The 17,118-nt window shown below is 42.2% G+C and overlaps 1 protein-coding gene across 1 annotated transcript in view; it reads left to right on the forward strand.

Moving 5' to 3' along the window:
* The window catches only part of NR2E1 (nuclear receptor subfamily 2 group E member 1), a 93,319-nt gene that overhangs the window by 65,189 nt on the left and 11,012 nt on the right, over window positions 1-17,118 (forward strand). Inside the window, exons 5-7 of the mRNA XM_073627038.1 lie at window positions 6,292-6,438; window positions 10,704-10,800; window positions 11,168-11,317. Coding sequence (XP_073483139.1) covers window positions 6,292-6,438; window positions 10,704-10,800; window positions 11,168-11,317 — 394 coding nt within the window. The remainder of the gene's footprint in view (window positions 1-6,291; window positions 6,439-10,703; window positions 10,801-11,167; window positions 11,318-17,118) is intronic.

Consider the following 17,118-nt stretch of genomic DNA (forward strand, 5'->3'; position numbering starts at 1 on the left):
TACGTCAGCAGAATGGCACGGGCAGGCATAAGGACTTACCTGTACGTCCTTGCCTGCCTGCGGGCGGGGGGTCCCATCGGACTCCCCCCGGTGCCTGCGGCGGTCGGATTCTCTTCAGGGGCGATCAGAGGTGAGGGGGAGGCCACTCATTCGTGGCCCCCCCCCTCGCGATCGCTCCTGGCGAATGAAATGCTTCCTCGGCTTCTGTATAGTAAAGAGAAGCGGAGGAAGTGATGTCATCTCTCCTCGGCTCGGTATTTTCCGTTCCGGCGCCGAGGAGAGAAGACATCGATGTGAGTGCACAAACACAACACATCACAGTAGAACACGCCAGGCATACTGTACACCCCCCGATCACCCCCTGATCACCCCCCGATCAGCCCCCCCCGTCACAATGACACCAAGCAGTTTTTTTTATTTTTTATTTCTGATTACTGCATTGGTGTCAGTTTGTGACAGCTAGTGTGGTAGGGCAGTTAGTGGTAGCCCCCTTTAGGTCTAGGGTACCCCCTAATAAAGTTTTAACCCCTTGATCACCCCCCGTCGCCAGTGTCACTAAGCAATCGTTTTTCTGATCGCTGTATTAGTGTCACTGGTGACGCTAGTTAGGGAGGTAAATATTTAGGTTCGCCGTCTGAGTTTTATAGCGTCAGGGACCCCCATATACTACCTAATAAAGGTTTTAACCCCTTGATTGCCCCCTAGTTAACCCTTTCACCAGTGATCACCGTATAAGTGTTACGGGTGACGCTGGTTAGTTAGTTTATTTTTTATAGTGTCAGGGCACCTGCTGTTTATTACCGAATAAAGGTTTAGCCCCTGATGGCCCGGCAGTGATATAAGTTAGGTTTTACGGTCAGATAGGGTCTGCGTCGCCCCAGGCAGCATCAGGTTAGCGCCACTAACACCCACGCACGCAGCATACGCCTCCCTTAGTGGTATAGTATCTGAATGGATCAATATCTGATCTGATCAGATCTATACTAGCGTCCCCAGCAGTTTAGGGTTCAGCCCAGATACCAGATACCTGCTAGCACCTGCGTTTTGCCCCTCCACCCGGCCCAGCCCGGCCCACCCAAGTGCAGTATCGATCGATCACTGTCACTTACAAAACACTAAACACAGATAACTGCAGCGTTCGCAGAGTCAGGCCTGATCCCTGCGATCGCTAACAGTTTTTTTTGGTAGAGTTTTGGTGAACTGGCAAGCACCAGCCCCAGGCAGCGTCAGGTTAGTGCCAGTAGCGCTAACACCCACGCACGCACCGTACACTTCCCTTAGTGGTATAGTATCTGAAAGGATCAATATCTGATCCGATCAGATCTATACTAGCGTCCCCAGCAGTTTAGGGTTCCCAAAAATGCAGTGTTAGCGGGATCAGCCCAGATACCTGCTAGCTCCTGCGTTTTGCCCCCAGCCCACCCAAGTGAAGTATTGATCGATCACTGTCACTTACAAAACACTAAACGCATAACTGTAGCGTTCGCAGAGTCAGGCCTGATCCCTGCGATCGCTAACAGTTTTTTTGGTAGCGTTTTGGGGAACTGGCAAGCACCAGCGGCCTAGTACACCCCAGTCGTAATCAAACCAGCACTGCAGTAACACTTGGTGACGTGGCGAGTCCCATAAGTACAGTTCAAGCTGGTGAGGTGGCAAGCACAAATAGTGTCCCGCTGCCACCAAGAAGACGACAAACACAGGCCCGTCGTGCCCATAATGCCCTTCCTGCTGCATTCACCAATCCTAATTGGGAACCCCCCACTTCTGCAGCATCCGTACTTCCCCCATTCACATCCCCAACCAAATGCAGTCAGCTGCATGAGAGGCATTTTCTTTATGTCCTCCCGAGTACCCCTACCCAACGAACCCCCCAAAAAAGATGTTGTGTCTGCAGCAAGCGCGGATATAGGCGTGACACCCGCTATTATTGTCCCTCCTGTCCTGACAATCCTGGTCTTTGCATTGGTGAATGTTTTGAACGCTACCATACACTAGTTGAGTATTAGCGTACAGCATTGCACAGACTAGGCGCACTTTCACAGGGTCTCCCAAGATGCCATCGCATTTTGAGAGACCCGAACCTGGAACCGGTTCCAGTTACAAAAGTTACAGTTACAAAAAAAAAGTGTAAAAAAAAAAAAAAAAACACAAAAAAAATATAAAAAAAAAAAAAATTGCTCTCTGTCTCTATTCTCTCTCGATTGTTCTGCTCTTTTTTACTGTATTCTATTCTGCAATGTTTTGTTGTTATTATGTTTTATCAAGTTTGCTTTTCAGGTATGCAATTTTTATACTTTACCGTTTACTGTGTTTTATTGTTATCCATTTTTTTGTCTTCAGGTACGCCATTCAGCTGCAGCGCGGATTTATCTATCTTGACAGCAACAGCGTTTGCTCCCACGATATATAAAGCCGTGACTCCAGCGGAGGTGATATATGCCGAAGCATGGGGGCAGCAGGGGCGGAGGAGCGATTTGCTCCTACCTTTTGCGGGAGGATGCCCCCATGCTTCGGCATATATAAATGGTGCATGTATGCCCATCATTAGAAGTGGGTGGATGAAGGGAGGTATTCTAATGGTGGGCATACCCACCGATCAATCTCTTTTTTTCGTTCAGCCCACAGGCTGCATGAAAAAAAAAGATTACAATATATGCCCAACAAGGACCAGCAACGTACTGGTATGTTGCTGGACTTTGAGTGGTTATACCAGAATGATGCCTGCAGGTTTAGGTATCATCATTCTTTTCAGCCAGTGGTCGGCTTTCATGTAAAAGCAATCCTAGCGGCTAATTAGCCTCTAGACTGCTTTTACAAGCAGTGGAAGGGAATGTCCCCCCCCACCCACCGTCTTCCATGTTTTTCTCTGGCTCTCCTGTCCCAACAGGGAACCTGAGAATGCAGCCGGTGATTCAGCCAGCTGACCGTAGAGCTGATCAGAGACCAGAGTGGCTCCAAACATCTCTATGGCCTAAGAAATCAGAAGCTACGAGCATTTCATGACTTAGATTTCGCTGGATGTAAACAGCGCCATTGGGAAATTGGGAAAGCATTTTATCACACCGATCTTGGTGTGGTCAGATGCTTTGAGGGCAGAGGAGAGATCTAGGGTCTGATAGACCCCATTTTTTTCAAAAAAGAGTACCTGTCACTACCTATTGCTATCATAGGGGATATTTGCATTCCCTGAGATAACAATAAAAATTATTAAAAAAAAAAAAAATGAAAGGAACAGTTTAAAAATAAGATAAAAAAACAAAAAAATAATAAAGAAAAAAAAAAGAAAAAAGCACCCCTGTCCCCCCCTGCTCTCGCGCGAAGGCGAACGCAAGTGTCGGTCTGGCGTCAAATGTAAACAGCAATTGCACCATGCATGTGAGGTATCACCGCGAAAGTCATATCGAGGGCAGTAATTTCAGCACTAGATCTCCTCTGTAAATCTAAAGTGGTAACCTGTAAAGGCTTTTAAAGGATTAAAAAATGTATTTAGTTTGTCGCCACTGCACGTTTGTGCGCAATTTTAATTTTAAAGCATGTCATGTTTGGTATCCATGTACTCGGCCTAAGATTATCTTTTTTATTTCATCAAACATTTGGGCAATATAGTGTGTTTTAGTGCATTAAAATTTAAAAAAGTGTGTTTTTTCCCCAAAAAATGCATTTGAAAAATCGCTGCGCAAATACTGTGTGAAAAAAAAAAATGAAAACACCCACCATTTTAATCTGTAGGGCATTTGCTTTAAAAAAATATATAATGTTTGGGGGTTCAAAGTAATTTTCTTGCAAAAAAAAATGTTTTCATGTAAACAAAAAGTGTCAGAAAGGGCTTTGTCTTCAAGTGGTTAGAAGAGTAGGTGATGTGTGACATAAGCTTCTAAATGTTGTGCATAAAATGCCAGGACAGTTCAAAACCCTCCCAAATGACCCCATTTTGGAAGGTAGACACCCCAAGCTATTTGCTGAGAGGCATGTCGAGTCCATGGAATATTTTATATTGTGACACAAGTTGCGGGAAAAAGACAAATTATTTGACAAAGTATTTTGCAGACCTCACATTTTGTCACAAAGTTTTGAAAATTGAAGAAAGAAAAAAAAAAAGTTTTTTTCTTGTCTTTCTTCATTTACAAAAACAAATGAGAGCTGCAAAATACTCACCATGCCTCTCAGCAAATAGCTTGGGGTGTCTACTTTCCAAAATGGGGTCATTTGGGGGGGGGTTTGTGCCATCTGGGCATTCCATGGCCTCCGAAACTGTGATAGGCAGTGAAGAGTGAAATCAAAAATTTACGCCCTTAGAAATCCTGAAGGCGGTGATTGGATTTCGGAGCCCCATACACGGCTAGGCTCCCAAAAAGTCCCACACATGTGGTATCCCCATACTCAGGAGAAGCAGCTAAATGTATTTTGGGGTGCAATTCCACATATGCCCATGGCCTGTGTGAGCAATATATCATTTAGTGACAACTTTGTGCAAAAAAAAAAAAAAAAAAATTGTCACTTTCCCGCAACTTGTGTCAAAATATAAAATATTCCATGGACTCAACATGCCTCTCAGCAAATAGCTTGGGGTGTCTACTTTCCAAAATGGGGACATTTGGGGGGGGGGGTTGTGCCATCTGGGCATTTTATGGCCTTCAAAACTGTGATGGGTAGTGAGGAGTGAAATCAAAAAGCAGCTGAATGTATTTTGGGGTGCAATTCCACATATGCCCATGGCCTGTGTGAGCAATATATCATTTAGTGACAACTTTTTGTAAATTTTTTTTTTTTGTCATTATTCAATCACTTGGGACAAAAAAAAAAATAATATTCAATTGGCTCAACATGCCTCTCAGCAATTTCCTTGGGGTGTCTACTTTCCAAAATGGGGTCATTTGGGGGGGGGGGGTTGTACTGCCCTGCCATTTTGCACCTCAAGAAATGACATAGGCAGTCATAAATTAAAGGCTGTGTAAATTCCAGAAAATGTACCCTAGTTTGTAGGCACTATAACTTTTGCGCAAACCAATAAATATACACTTATTGACATTTTTTTTACCAAAGACTTGTGGCCGAATACATTTTGGCCTAAATGTATGACTAAAATTGAGTTTAATGGATTTTTTTATAACAAAATTAGAAAATATCATTTTTTTTCAAAATTTTCGGTCTTTTTCCGTTTATAGTGCAAAAAATAAAAATGGCAGAGGTGATCAAATACCATCAAAAGAAAGCTCTATTTGTGGGAAGAAAAGGACGCAAATTTAGTTTGGATACAGCATTGCATGACCGCGCAATTAGCAGTTAAAGCGACGCAGTGCCAAATTGTAAAAAGTGCTCTGGTCAGGAAGGGGGTAAATCCTTCCGGGGATGAAGTGGTTAAAGATATTTTCAATGACGGACTTACTTATCCTACATATCCTACAACATGGATCAGTTGTGCTCTTAAAAAAACTCTCCTCTCTAAGATATACAGTAAATGTTAACATATGTGTGCTTTAAATGTATGCAATAATAATAGTTAAATTACCCACCAGCGTCATTTATCTCTAAGGGAGATCTCTGCATGTTTTTCATGTTCCAGCCACATGGTAGCCTTTGGACACCATTTCCTGAAACCGAACATTAGATATGCAGGATGCATAAGCATCTGTAAACAATCATCCTTCCACCTTGGAAAGTGGAGGTGTACATTAATGCAATGAAAGGCTGGTCTAAAAAATAGGGCAATTGCACACTCTGGACCATAGGCCTCTTCTCCTAATTATGGGAGCACCTTTGCCACCAGTAGCGACTTGGCTAACTAGAGAACTTTTCAGGATTTCCATATCCCTCCTGAATCCATCAGTAGCTGGAGAAGATTGGAGAAACTTTCAAAAATTCAGGGCTGTCTCAGATAGACCACTAGAGAACCCCAGTATAAAATTGGGAAAACTTGGTAAATCAAACCTGTGAGGTTCCTTATGATTCGCCCATCACTAGCCAGGATTAGAATGGCAGCCTGAACCTTTAATAAACCTCAATACTGCATGGCCATCTTTAGGAAATAATACCTGCTCATTGATAAGGCAGATTAATCAACATAGGCATACACATTCTTAAAGATTTAGGAAACATCTACAATTCAGGAATTTCTTACTTTTACTTCTTTTATTGGCAATAGCTTAAATTGGTTGTGGGGGTACAAGATATTAAATTGTACTGGGAGGGTAAGTCAGTGTGGTTTATTATTAAAAATGAATGATTAATGTAGTAGTTGCCATATACTGTATTAATATGTAACTGAAATGTCTGTTTTCCTTTTTGATCTAGTACCCACATGAAGTGAATGGAGCTCCATTGTATCTCTATGAAGTGGCCACTGAATCTGTTTGTGAATCCGCAGCCCGGCTCCTATTCATGAGCATTAAATGGGCTAAGAGTGTGCCAGCTTTTTCTACACTGTCTCTACAAGATCAAGTGAGTTTAGAGTCATAAAACAATATCTTCAAAAATGACTGATTTCTTATGTTTGTTTTACAGTGCTTTTGTAAATGGTGTTAAAGAAAACCAGTAGTTAAAGAAATAAGCAGATCATTTGCTAGTTGCCTACGTGTCATACTAACCCTTTAGGAGTTCTTTCTTTACACCAACTTATGTTGCTGCTTACTAGCTGAACCTCAGTAACTAGTAAAGCTAGAGACAGCCAAGCATCTAACTTATTATAGCAAATTTATAAAGCTGTAAGGTTCTTATCAATTAAATTGAAAATGTGGTTTAGATATTGTTATGCTCACTCCCCGATTGGGGGTAATCCTTCTAACTCAACATACAGTATACTTGCAGAATAATTAATGGGAGAGGCCATTAATTAAAGAGAAGTTAATAAAGGGGATTATGGAGTCTTTTTATTATTATACAAATCCTTTATTTTAGGAATTCAGGATTAAAAATGACAGATGTTATACCTCACCTTTACCCTCCACCATATATATATATATATATATATATATATATATATATATATATATATATATATATATATATATATATATATATATATACACACACACACGAGCGATGACAACTTTGATAACATATATCGGAACGCCGTCACTCACAGCAATACGATGCAGGTCAAACACTAATGCATTTAACACTGAGCTCCACAACTTACAGAATATGTATTGTCACAGTGCCTGGCAAATGGCACAGTGGTGATAAATGATAACTAAACTATCATATCAAAGATCAGTGATCTACATTGCACTGTATGCATACAATCCTGCATCAATACAACTTAGAATTATACAATTAGGTATATATATATATAAAATAAATCATCCATTAAATATGGAACTTTTAAAGGAATGAGGCTAAACGTAATAAATAAACAAGCAGGCAAAGCATAGGAGCCCATGTATCATTTTTTATACAAGAAAAAGCTCAATAATCCCCATTATTAACGTCTCTTTTATTAATGGTCCGTCTCATTAATTATTCTACAGCCAGGCATCTAGCATTTTCAGGGATCAACAGTAACAGAACCCATTGCTTTAAAATGAACACTGGTCAAAATTGATTCAATGCATTGAAAATAAAATATTTATTTGAAGACAATCTCACCATCACTTTGGTGTGATATGCAATGACAACGTTATTGGCAAATCATTAGGCTAAATGTCAGAAGTAAACTGCTTTGTAAAGGGTACAATTGATAAGTAATACATTTTCTAAAACATCCTATTGTCCAGTTCTGAGTGAAACATGGTGATATTTCCACGTCCATCCTATTGTCCAGTTCTGAGTGAAACATGGTTATTATTCCACGTCCATCCTATTGTCCAGTTCTGAGTGAAACATGGTTATATTTCCACGTTTTTATGTATTAAAAAAAAAAGTATACTTTATTCAGTGAGATCATATTCCAAATTCACTGTTTGCCCTAAAGAAAGCCTTGATACCTAACATTTCTACAAGCTTTCTGTTCCATATTTTGGAATTGTGTTAACCTCCCTGGCGGTATGATTATTTCACATTTTTGCGTCTCAAAGCGGTACAATTATTTTGCATAGAAATTTGGCGTTTTATATTGTAGGCCTGTAATTCTTAGCAATAACACACTTAAATCTGTTCACCAAGAGTCTAGTAGATATCCCGGGTATGATGAAGTTTGAAACACAAAATCATAACTTATAATATAATAAATAAATATAAATAATTTTAAAAAAATAATAAAATAAATTTCCCCACAATTTACTATCGTTCAATTCTGCAAGTGTTCTAATTTACTATCGCTGTTTTCTAGCTGGTTTAAAGCCACTTTTGACGTAAAGGGACACTTTTTGGTTGCTATGGACAATCTCAAGTTTCCAGGCAGAAAGAACAGTATATATATAATAAAAACTGCATGCAGGGCATTGGACAAAGCATTGGGGACAAAAGGGATGTGAAAAAATTTCATACAGTACTGTAATCTGTAAGATCATGTGTTATGATTTATACATTTTTTGAATTTGCCGCCAGGCTCCGCCCCTGTGCGTCACGACGCTCACAGGGAACGGAGCCCGGCACAGAGAGGCTTTGGGAGGAGGACAGAGCCTGCAGACACAGCGGGGGGGACATCGCAGGATCCTGGGGACAAGGTAAGTATACCGCACCAGGATCCTGCAATGCAATCCCGAGTGTGGCTCGGGGTTACCGCTAATGGTGCTGAAATTTAACTCCGAGCCACACTTGGGAATACCATCAGGGAGGCTACAGGAGAAGTTTGCCAAAAAAAAAAATAAACATACATACTCACCTCTATGCTGCAGCATCGATGCTATGCTGCAGCTGTCCCATTTTGGCTCTAAGATCGAGAATTAGGAGATTACATGACTGCTGTTCACTCAGTTCTCAGTCTGCTTGGAGTGGAGAGCAGTGACTGTCAGTCACGGTGTTTTGCTGTGCTCCTGCAGTGCCCGGCAGGGATGGGGGCGGGAGCCGCTGGCTCCGGCTTTTAGTCATGCACTGAGGGGTGGCGTCAACTGTCAATCAGGCAGCTATGTGGATCCTGACAAAATTGTTGGGATCTGTCCAGAGCCTTGAGCAGTTCTACCACATCAACTGATAGTGGGCTGACTTTGGGTTACTGGAGAGAAAAAGCAAGTGCACTCCTGTGACCCACAAGAGAAGTATGGCCACAAATTCTTTGGCCATACTTCTCTTTTAAATATAGAGATTTGTAGATTAGTCACTAGAGGGGGCTAGGGTGCAATTACTCTTCTCTAACAACTGTAACTGACTTACAATATGACCCTCACAGGGAATGTGTGTATTGTTTGCAAAGTAATAGCTTACTCATAGACCTATATTGTCAGAAAAACATAACTATTATGTTGCACTGCAAAGCAGGATGTGTAATGAAGGCATATGACTGCTCACATGTGTATATATAAATACAAATTATACAGAAAAATATATATTTTTTTTATAACATTAAAGGTAACCCTTTCTGAAAGAAACATGGAAACTGCTGTTTCGACTTTTCATCCTGTAAATGTAAGGTGTCTGGCTGTCATTCAGATATCTTCTGCTTAAACACTTTGGGGTTTTACTAAACTTGGAGAGTGCAAAATCTGGTGCAGCTGTGCATGGTAGCCAATCAGCTTCTAACCTCAGCTTTTTCAATTAAGCGTTGACAAAAAAACCCAAAAAACTGGAAGATGATTGGTTTCTATGCAGAATTGCACCAAATTTTGCACTTTCCAGTTTTAGTAAATCAACCCCTTTGAGTCACTGTTGATACTGGCTTTACTTACTGCATACACGTTTGGAGTCAGTAATTTCAAAACTAGTGAAGTCAGCGGGTCTGCAAAACAGCCGGGCAACTAGCAATTTTCAGAAGGAATTAGGCAAAGGCAGACTCTATGGGGTTGATTTACTAAAACTTGAGAGTGCAAAATTTGGTGCAGCTATGCATGGTAGCCAATCAGCTTCTAACTTTAGCTTGTTCAATTAGGCTTTGGCAATAAAACCTGGAAGCTGATTGGTTTCTATGCAGAGCTGCACCTGCTTTTGCACTCCCCAGTTTTAGTAAATCAACCCCCATGATTCCCTCAGGGAAAGTTTACTTTTCCACATAATGATAAGTTTTTGCACCAATGTGATCTCTTTTACATGTTTATCTAAAAAAAAAAAAAAAAAAAAAATTTAGGCATAGCATTTAATGTCAGGGTTTTGTTTTTAGGTCTTCTACATAAACTGTGTTGCAAAACTGTTAGCTTGTTCACAACAAAGGATTTTGACTAAATGATTCAAATGAATACAGATTATCACTCCTGGGTTTGCCAACTGTTCATAATGAAGAAAAAACTATATATAAAAATATGCTATTTATACATTTTAAAAAAAGGTTTTATATATTCAAAGTTAAACAGGATAAACCCAGTTAAACTTGAAAAACATGATATTTATAAATATAAAATAAATTGAGCGGATAGATTACACTTCCTAAGGTTTCAAGTATTCTTGTACGGTGGATCCTGTGATTTTTCAATTTTAGTCTCAAGCAGTGCTCTCACATACTGTATATAAGCCAAGAGCATAAAACCCAATTCATTCCTAAGTGTCATTGGCAATGCACAAATGAGAAAATGCTCAGATGTAAAGTGTTCTATATAGCAGTCAAAGCAGCCGTGAAACTGGAGAGGGATGCATAGCTTATGTGCTTGTAAACCTATCATTCATTTATTCTATGGCAGCTGATGCTCCTGGAAGATGCATGGCGAGAGCTATTTGTTCTGGGAATAGCACAATGGGCCATCCCGGTTGATGCAAACACACTACTGGCTGTATCTGGTAAGTACCGCTCAATTTAATGACTTTATTGTAGAAATTAACATTAAAATACATAGCAGGGAATATGAACAACATGTGAAGAATAACAAATCCTGTGTGAACAATAGCCCATACCTGTCATTTATAAATCTATATTTAAATGCAAATAGTGTTGTTTTGTTGTATTCATAACTGCCTGCATCATCATTGAAATGCTAATCACTGTGTTTGTTATCATCCAAAGGAGTACTTTATTATCATTTTCATAATATCGACACAGACATAGTTTAGACCATGATGACAGATCCATGTTAAATGGAGTAGACTTGCTTAGATTACAAATGATAGATATAAAAATAATATTATCTATGATATGTTTGGATTTTAGGAATGAACAACGATAACACTGACTCGCAGAAGCTGAATAAAATTATAGCTGAGATTCAAGCTTTACAGGAAGTTGTGGCCAGATTTCGACAGTTACGGTTAGATGCGACTGAGTTTGCTTGTCTCAAATGCATTGTTACTTTTAAAGCTGGTAAGTAATCGTTGGTTTTAACCTGCAAAATTAGATACTTGCTTTAAAGGCAATCTCTGTGCTAGGGATGAGCCGAACACCCCCCTGTTCGGTTCGCACCAGAACATGCGAACAGGAAAAAAGTTCGTTCGAACACGCGAACACCGTTAAAGTCTATGGGACACGAACATGAATAATCAAAAGTGCTAATTTTAAAGGCTTATATGCAAGTTATTGTCATAAAAAGTGTTTGTGGACCTGGGTACTGCCCCAGGGGACATGGATAAATGCAAAAAAAAGTTTTAAAAACGGCCGTTTTTTCAGGAGCAGTGATTTTAATAATGCTTAAAGTCAAACAATAAAAGTGTAATATCCCTTTAAATTTCGTAGCCGGGGGGTGTCTAAAGTATGCCTGTAAAGGGGCGCATGTTCCCCGTGTTTAGAACAGTCTGACAGCAAAATGACATTTCGAAGGAAAAAACACATTTAAAATTACTCGCGGCTATTGCATTGCCGACAATACACATAGAAGTTCATTGATAAAAACGGCATGGAAATTCCCCACAGGGGAACCCCGAACCAAAATTTAAAAAAAAAAAGACGTGGGGTTCCCCCTAAATTCCATACCAGACCCTTCAGGTCTGGTATGGATTTTAAGGGGAACCCCGCGCCAAAAAAAAAAAAAAAACGGCGTGGGGTCCCCCCAAAAATCCATACCAGACCCTTATCCGAGCACGCAACCTGGCAAGCCGCAGGAAAAGAGAGGGGACGAGAGTGCGCCCCCCTCTGAACTGTACCAGGCCACATGCCCTCAACATTGGGAGGGTGCTTTGGGGTAGCCCCCCAAAACACCTTGTCCCCATGTTGATAAGGACAAGGGCCTCATCCCCACAACCCTGGCCGGTGGTTGTGGGGGGTCTGCGGGCGGGGGGCTTATCGGAATCTGGAAGCCCCCTTTAACAAGGGGACCCCCAGATCCCGGCCCCCCCCCTGTGTGAAATGGTAAGGGGGTACTTACCCCTACCATTTCACTAAAAAACTGTCAAAAATGTTAAAAATGACAAGAGACAGTTTTTGACAATTCCTTTATTTAAATGCTTCTTCTTTCTTCTATCTTCCTTCATCTTCTTCTTCTTCTGGTTCTTCCTCCGGCGTTCTCGTCCAGCATCTCCTCCGCGGCGTCTTCTATCTTCTTCTCCTCGGGCCGCTCCGCACCCATGGCATGGGGGGAGGCTCCCGCTCTTCTCTTCATCTTCTTCTTCATGTTCTTCTCTTCTTCATTTTCTTCTCCGGGCCGCTCCGCATCCATGCTGGCATGGAGGGAGGCTCCTGCTGTGTGACGGCGTCTCTTCGTCTGACGGTTCTTAAATAACGGGGGGCGGGGCCCCCTCTGACGCACGGTGACTTGACGGGACTTCCCTGTGACATCACGGGGAATGCCACAGGGAAGTCCCGTCATGTCCCGTGCATCAGAGGGGGGCGGGGTCACCGGGTGCCCCGCCCCCCGTTATTTAAGAACCGTCAGACGAGGAGACGCCGTCACACAGCGGAAGCCTCCCTCCATGCCAGCATGGATGCGGAGCGGCCTGGAGAAGAAAATGAAGAAGAGAAGAAGGAAGAAGAAGAACATGAAGAAGAAGATGAAGAGAAGAGCGGGAGCCTCCCCCCATGCCATGGGTGCGGAGCGGCCCGAGGAGAAGAAGATAGAAGACGCCACAGAGGAGATGCTGGACGAGAACGCCGGAGGAAGAACCAGAAGAACCAGAAGAAGAAGATGAAGGAAGATAGAAGAAAGAAGAAGCATTTAAATAAAGGAATTGTCAAAAACTGTCTCTTGTCATTTTTAACATTTTTGACAGTTTTTTAGTGAAATAGTAGGGGTAAGTACCCCCTTACCATTTCACACAGGGGGGGGCCGGGATCTGGGGGTCCCCTTGTTAAAGGGGGCTTCCAGATTCCGATAAGCCCCCCGCCCCCAGACCCCCACAACCACTGGCCAGGGTTGTGGGGATGAGGCCCTTGTCCTCATCAACATGGGGACAAGGTGTTTTGGGGGCTACCCCAAAGCCCCCTCCCAATGTTGAGGGCATGTGGCCTGGTACGGTTCAGGAGGGGGGGCGCACTCTCGTCCCCCCCTCTTTTCCTGCGGCCTGCCAGGTTGCGTGCTCGGATAAGGGTCTGGTATGAATTCTTGGGGGGGACCCCACGCCGTTTTTTTTTTTTTTTTGGCGCGGGGTTCCCCTTAAAATCCATACCAGACCTAAAGGGTCTGGTATGGAATTTAGGGGGAACCCCACGTCATTTTTAAAAAAAATTTTGGCCGGGGTTCCCCTTAATATCCACACCAGACCTGAAGGGCCTGGTATGGAATTTAGGGGGACTCCCACGTCTTTTTTTTTTTTTTAATTTTGGTTCGGGGTTCCCCTGTGGGAAATTCCCATGCCATTTTTATCAATGAACTTCTATGTGTATTGTCGGCAATGCAATAGCCGCGAGTAGTTTTAAATGGGTTTTTTCCTTCGAAATGTCATTTTGCTGTCAGACTGTTCTAAACACGGGAAACATGCGCCCCTTTACAGGCATACTATAGACACCCCCCAGCTACGAAATTTAAAGGAATATTACACTTTTATTGTTTGACTTTAAGCATTATTAAAATCACTGCTCCTGAAAAAACGGCCGTTTTTAAAACTTTTTTTTGCATTGATCCATGTCCCCTGGGGCAGGACCCAGGTCCCCAAACACTTTTTATGACAATAACTTGCATATAAGCCTTTAAAATTAGCACTTTTGATTTCTCCCATAGACTTTTAAAGGGTGTTCCGCAGCATTCGAATTTGCCGCGAACACCCCAAATTGTTCGCTGTTCGGCAAACTTGCGAACAGCCAATGTTCGAGTCGAACATGAGTTCGACTCGAACTCGAAGCTTATTCCTACTCTGGGCTCACTTTATAGGTGGCCATAGGTCAATACAGTAGGCACCTCCCCAAAACTCAGGAGTTCTAGTTTACAGATTTTGTCCACTGCTTCCAGCCTTGATTCCTACCTGCCCCCTTCCACAACCTGAACCTTATTGCATTTAGTGACCAATAGAAAGTCATTGGGGGGTGGGGCATAGATCAGAAAGATTTGTCTTGACAGTGACTTTTGCCGTTACCATTTAGTAGGGCACCCAATTTAGTTTAAATATTATTTTTAACATAAGTGAACCTGTACTTGAGTTGAAACTTTTACAAGCTTACAACCTAACCTACCCAACAGTTGAGTCCACAAGATGCTAGCTTTTATAGTTTTTAGCTAGAAAACTCTTTACTGCGCTCCTCCACTTAGACTCACATTGTTACTAGGGCCTGGCGTTTTACTTTCCCCTGTCCAGTGAGTATCAGTGACCAGTAAGTGTACTCTAATTAAAAAGTGGAATGGCAGTTGTTTGTGCTTAGCCACACAAAACAGAAAGGTCAGGCCCCAGTAATAGAGTGAAACAAATGTATGAGTCTGTCATGTAGAAAAAAAAAGTGCCACCAATTTAGAAGTGCATAAATGTGTGCAAAGCAAAAGCAGAAGGGAGCAAGGTTCAATACCACAAGGAAATATAGAAGCTTCGATGGTCAGAACAACCTTGCTTTGGGGCATAGCAGATGGGACTGTAGGTATGTTGCACTTTCAATTCTTATATGATGGCAGTTTTTTTGTAACAATGTCCAGAATAATAATATTATAAAAATACCAGTCTGCGCCAGATTCCAGTCTATACTTACTTGTAAGCTAGAAGTACAATTAAAGTTTTCTACATCCAACACTTCTGGGTGTGTCGGATGCCTGCTGCAAAACTGTGGTTACACCTGCTGGTTGCTACATCCCTAGTAGGTCCTTGTACCTTGGTGATGACAGGGCTGAGTCTTCTAGTTGTATTTAAAAATGTTTGGGCCCCAAAAAAGTTGTGCTTTTGCTCCAAAAAAATTATCATATTTCATGTAAAATAGTTTCAATATAGAAGGAAAAAAAAATACAATTATCAAATACATTTTCCTAATCAATTACTAAAGTGACCCTGCCACACTGGGATGTACAAGTAATTCTCTTTGCACCAGATTGTGTATCTTTAGCTCAACATTGTTAGAACAAGAAACACTATGATAGGACATCACTGCAAATTTGTGAAAACTACACTTCCCTACAGCACATAGTCAAATGACGTCCTTGACTTTGTGCGGGGATATCTGAACGATGCCTGCAGCTACAGGCATCATTCAGATATCATTCTTTCCAGCCGGCGATTCTGTGCACAATAAGAACAATCATAGCGGCAGTTCCAGCGCTTGATCGTTCTCCCGCCACCATCCGGTGCTTCTCCGGGCTCTCCCGTGTCATCGGCGCCAGATGACGACGATAGAGATTTCCGGTGACCAGATGGTCACCAGTCATCTCCATGACCGTTGGAGGCCCGGGCGCGATGCTATGACATCACGCCGGGTTCCCGGATGTCAACAAAACCGCGATCGCGGCTGTCAGCATAAAATCGGTGAACTTTTTTTCTCAATCTCATGCTTACCAGCCTGAAGGAGAGATGTGGGGTCTTATCTCCATAAAGAGGACCTGTCACAATAGATTCCTATTACAAGGGATGTTTACATTCCTTGTAATAGGAATAAAAGTGATAAAAAAAATGTAAAAAAAAGTTTTAAAATATAAAAAATTAAGTAAAATAAAAAAATAATAATAAAAAAAATTTAAAACGCCCCTGTCCCCAGTAGCTTGCGCTCAGAAGCGAACACACACGCAAGTCCCCCCCACATATGTAAACGCCGTTCAAACCACACGTGAGGTATCGCTGCATGCGTTAGAGTGTGTGCAACAATTCTAGCACTAGGCCTCCTCTTTAACTCTAAACTGGTAACCTGTAAAAATTTTCAAAGCGTCGCCTATGGAGATTTTTAAGTACCGACATTTGGCGCCATTCCATGAGTGTGCGCAATTTTAAAGCATGACATGTTAAAAATCTATTTACTCAGAGTAACATCATCTTCAACATTAACCCCTTCCCGCCGACTGTACGCATATATGCGTACTCGGTTTTCCGGGGTTATACCGGGATGATGCCCGCAGCAGCAGGCATCATCCCGGTACCGTTGTTTTCAGCGGGCGATCGGCTACCCGAGTATAACAACCGATGCGGCTAAAAGCCGCTCGGTTGTTATACCGGAGGAGCGGGAGGGGACATCCCCCCCCTCCCGCCGCTGTTACCGGGCCTTCCGTGCGATCGGGAGGCCCGGTGTCCAATCGTGAATCTTCGGCGGCTGGGGGCGGGCTGGAATGAAGCTGTGAGCGGCTTCGTTCCAGCCTCCTTGTTGTAAACGCGGAAGCGACCCCCATCCCTCCATAAAGAGTACCTGTCACCACCTATTACTGTCACAAGGGATGTTTACATTGCTTGTGACAGCAATAAAAGTAAAAAAAAAAAAAAAAAAATTTTAAACACAATTTATAAAAGTACAAAAATAAATAAAATAAATAAAAAAAAAAAATTTTTAAAGTGCCCCTGTCCCCGCGAGCTCGCGCAGCGTAGAAAACGCATACGGAAGTCGCGCCCGCATATGTAAACGGTGTTCAAACCACACATGTGAGGTATCGCCGCGATCGTCAGAGCGAGAGCAATAATTCTAGCCCTAGACCTCCTCTGTAGCTCAAACCTGGTAACCGTAAAAATTTTTTAAAGCGTCGCCTATGGAAATTCATAGGTACCGTAGTTCGTCGCCATTCCACGAGTGCGTGCAATTATAAAGGGTGACATGTTTGGTATCTATTTACTCGGCGTAACATC

Source organism: Aquarana catesbeiana, linkage group LG04 (assembly GCF_042186555.1).
Source record: "Aquarana catesbeiana isolate 2022-GZ linkage group LG04, ASM4218655v1, whole genome shotgun sequence".
Taxonomy (NCBI): domain Eukaryota; kingdom Metazoa; phylum Chordata; class Amphibia; order Anura; family Ranidae; genus Aquarana; species Aquarana catesbeiana.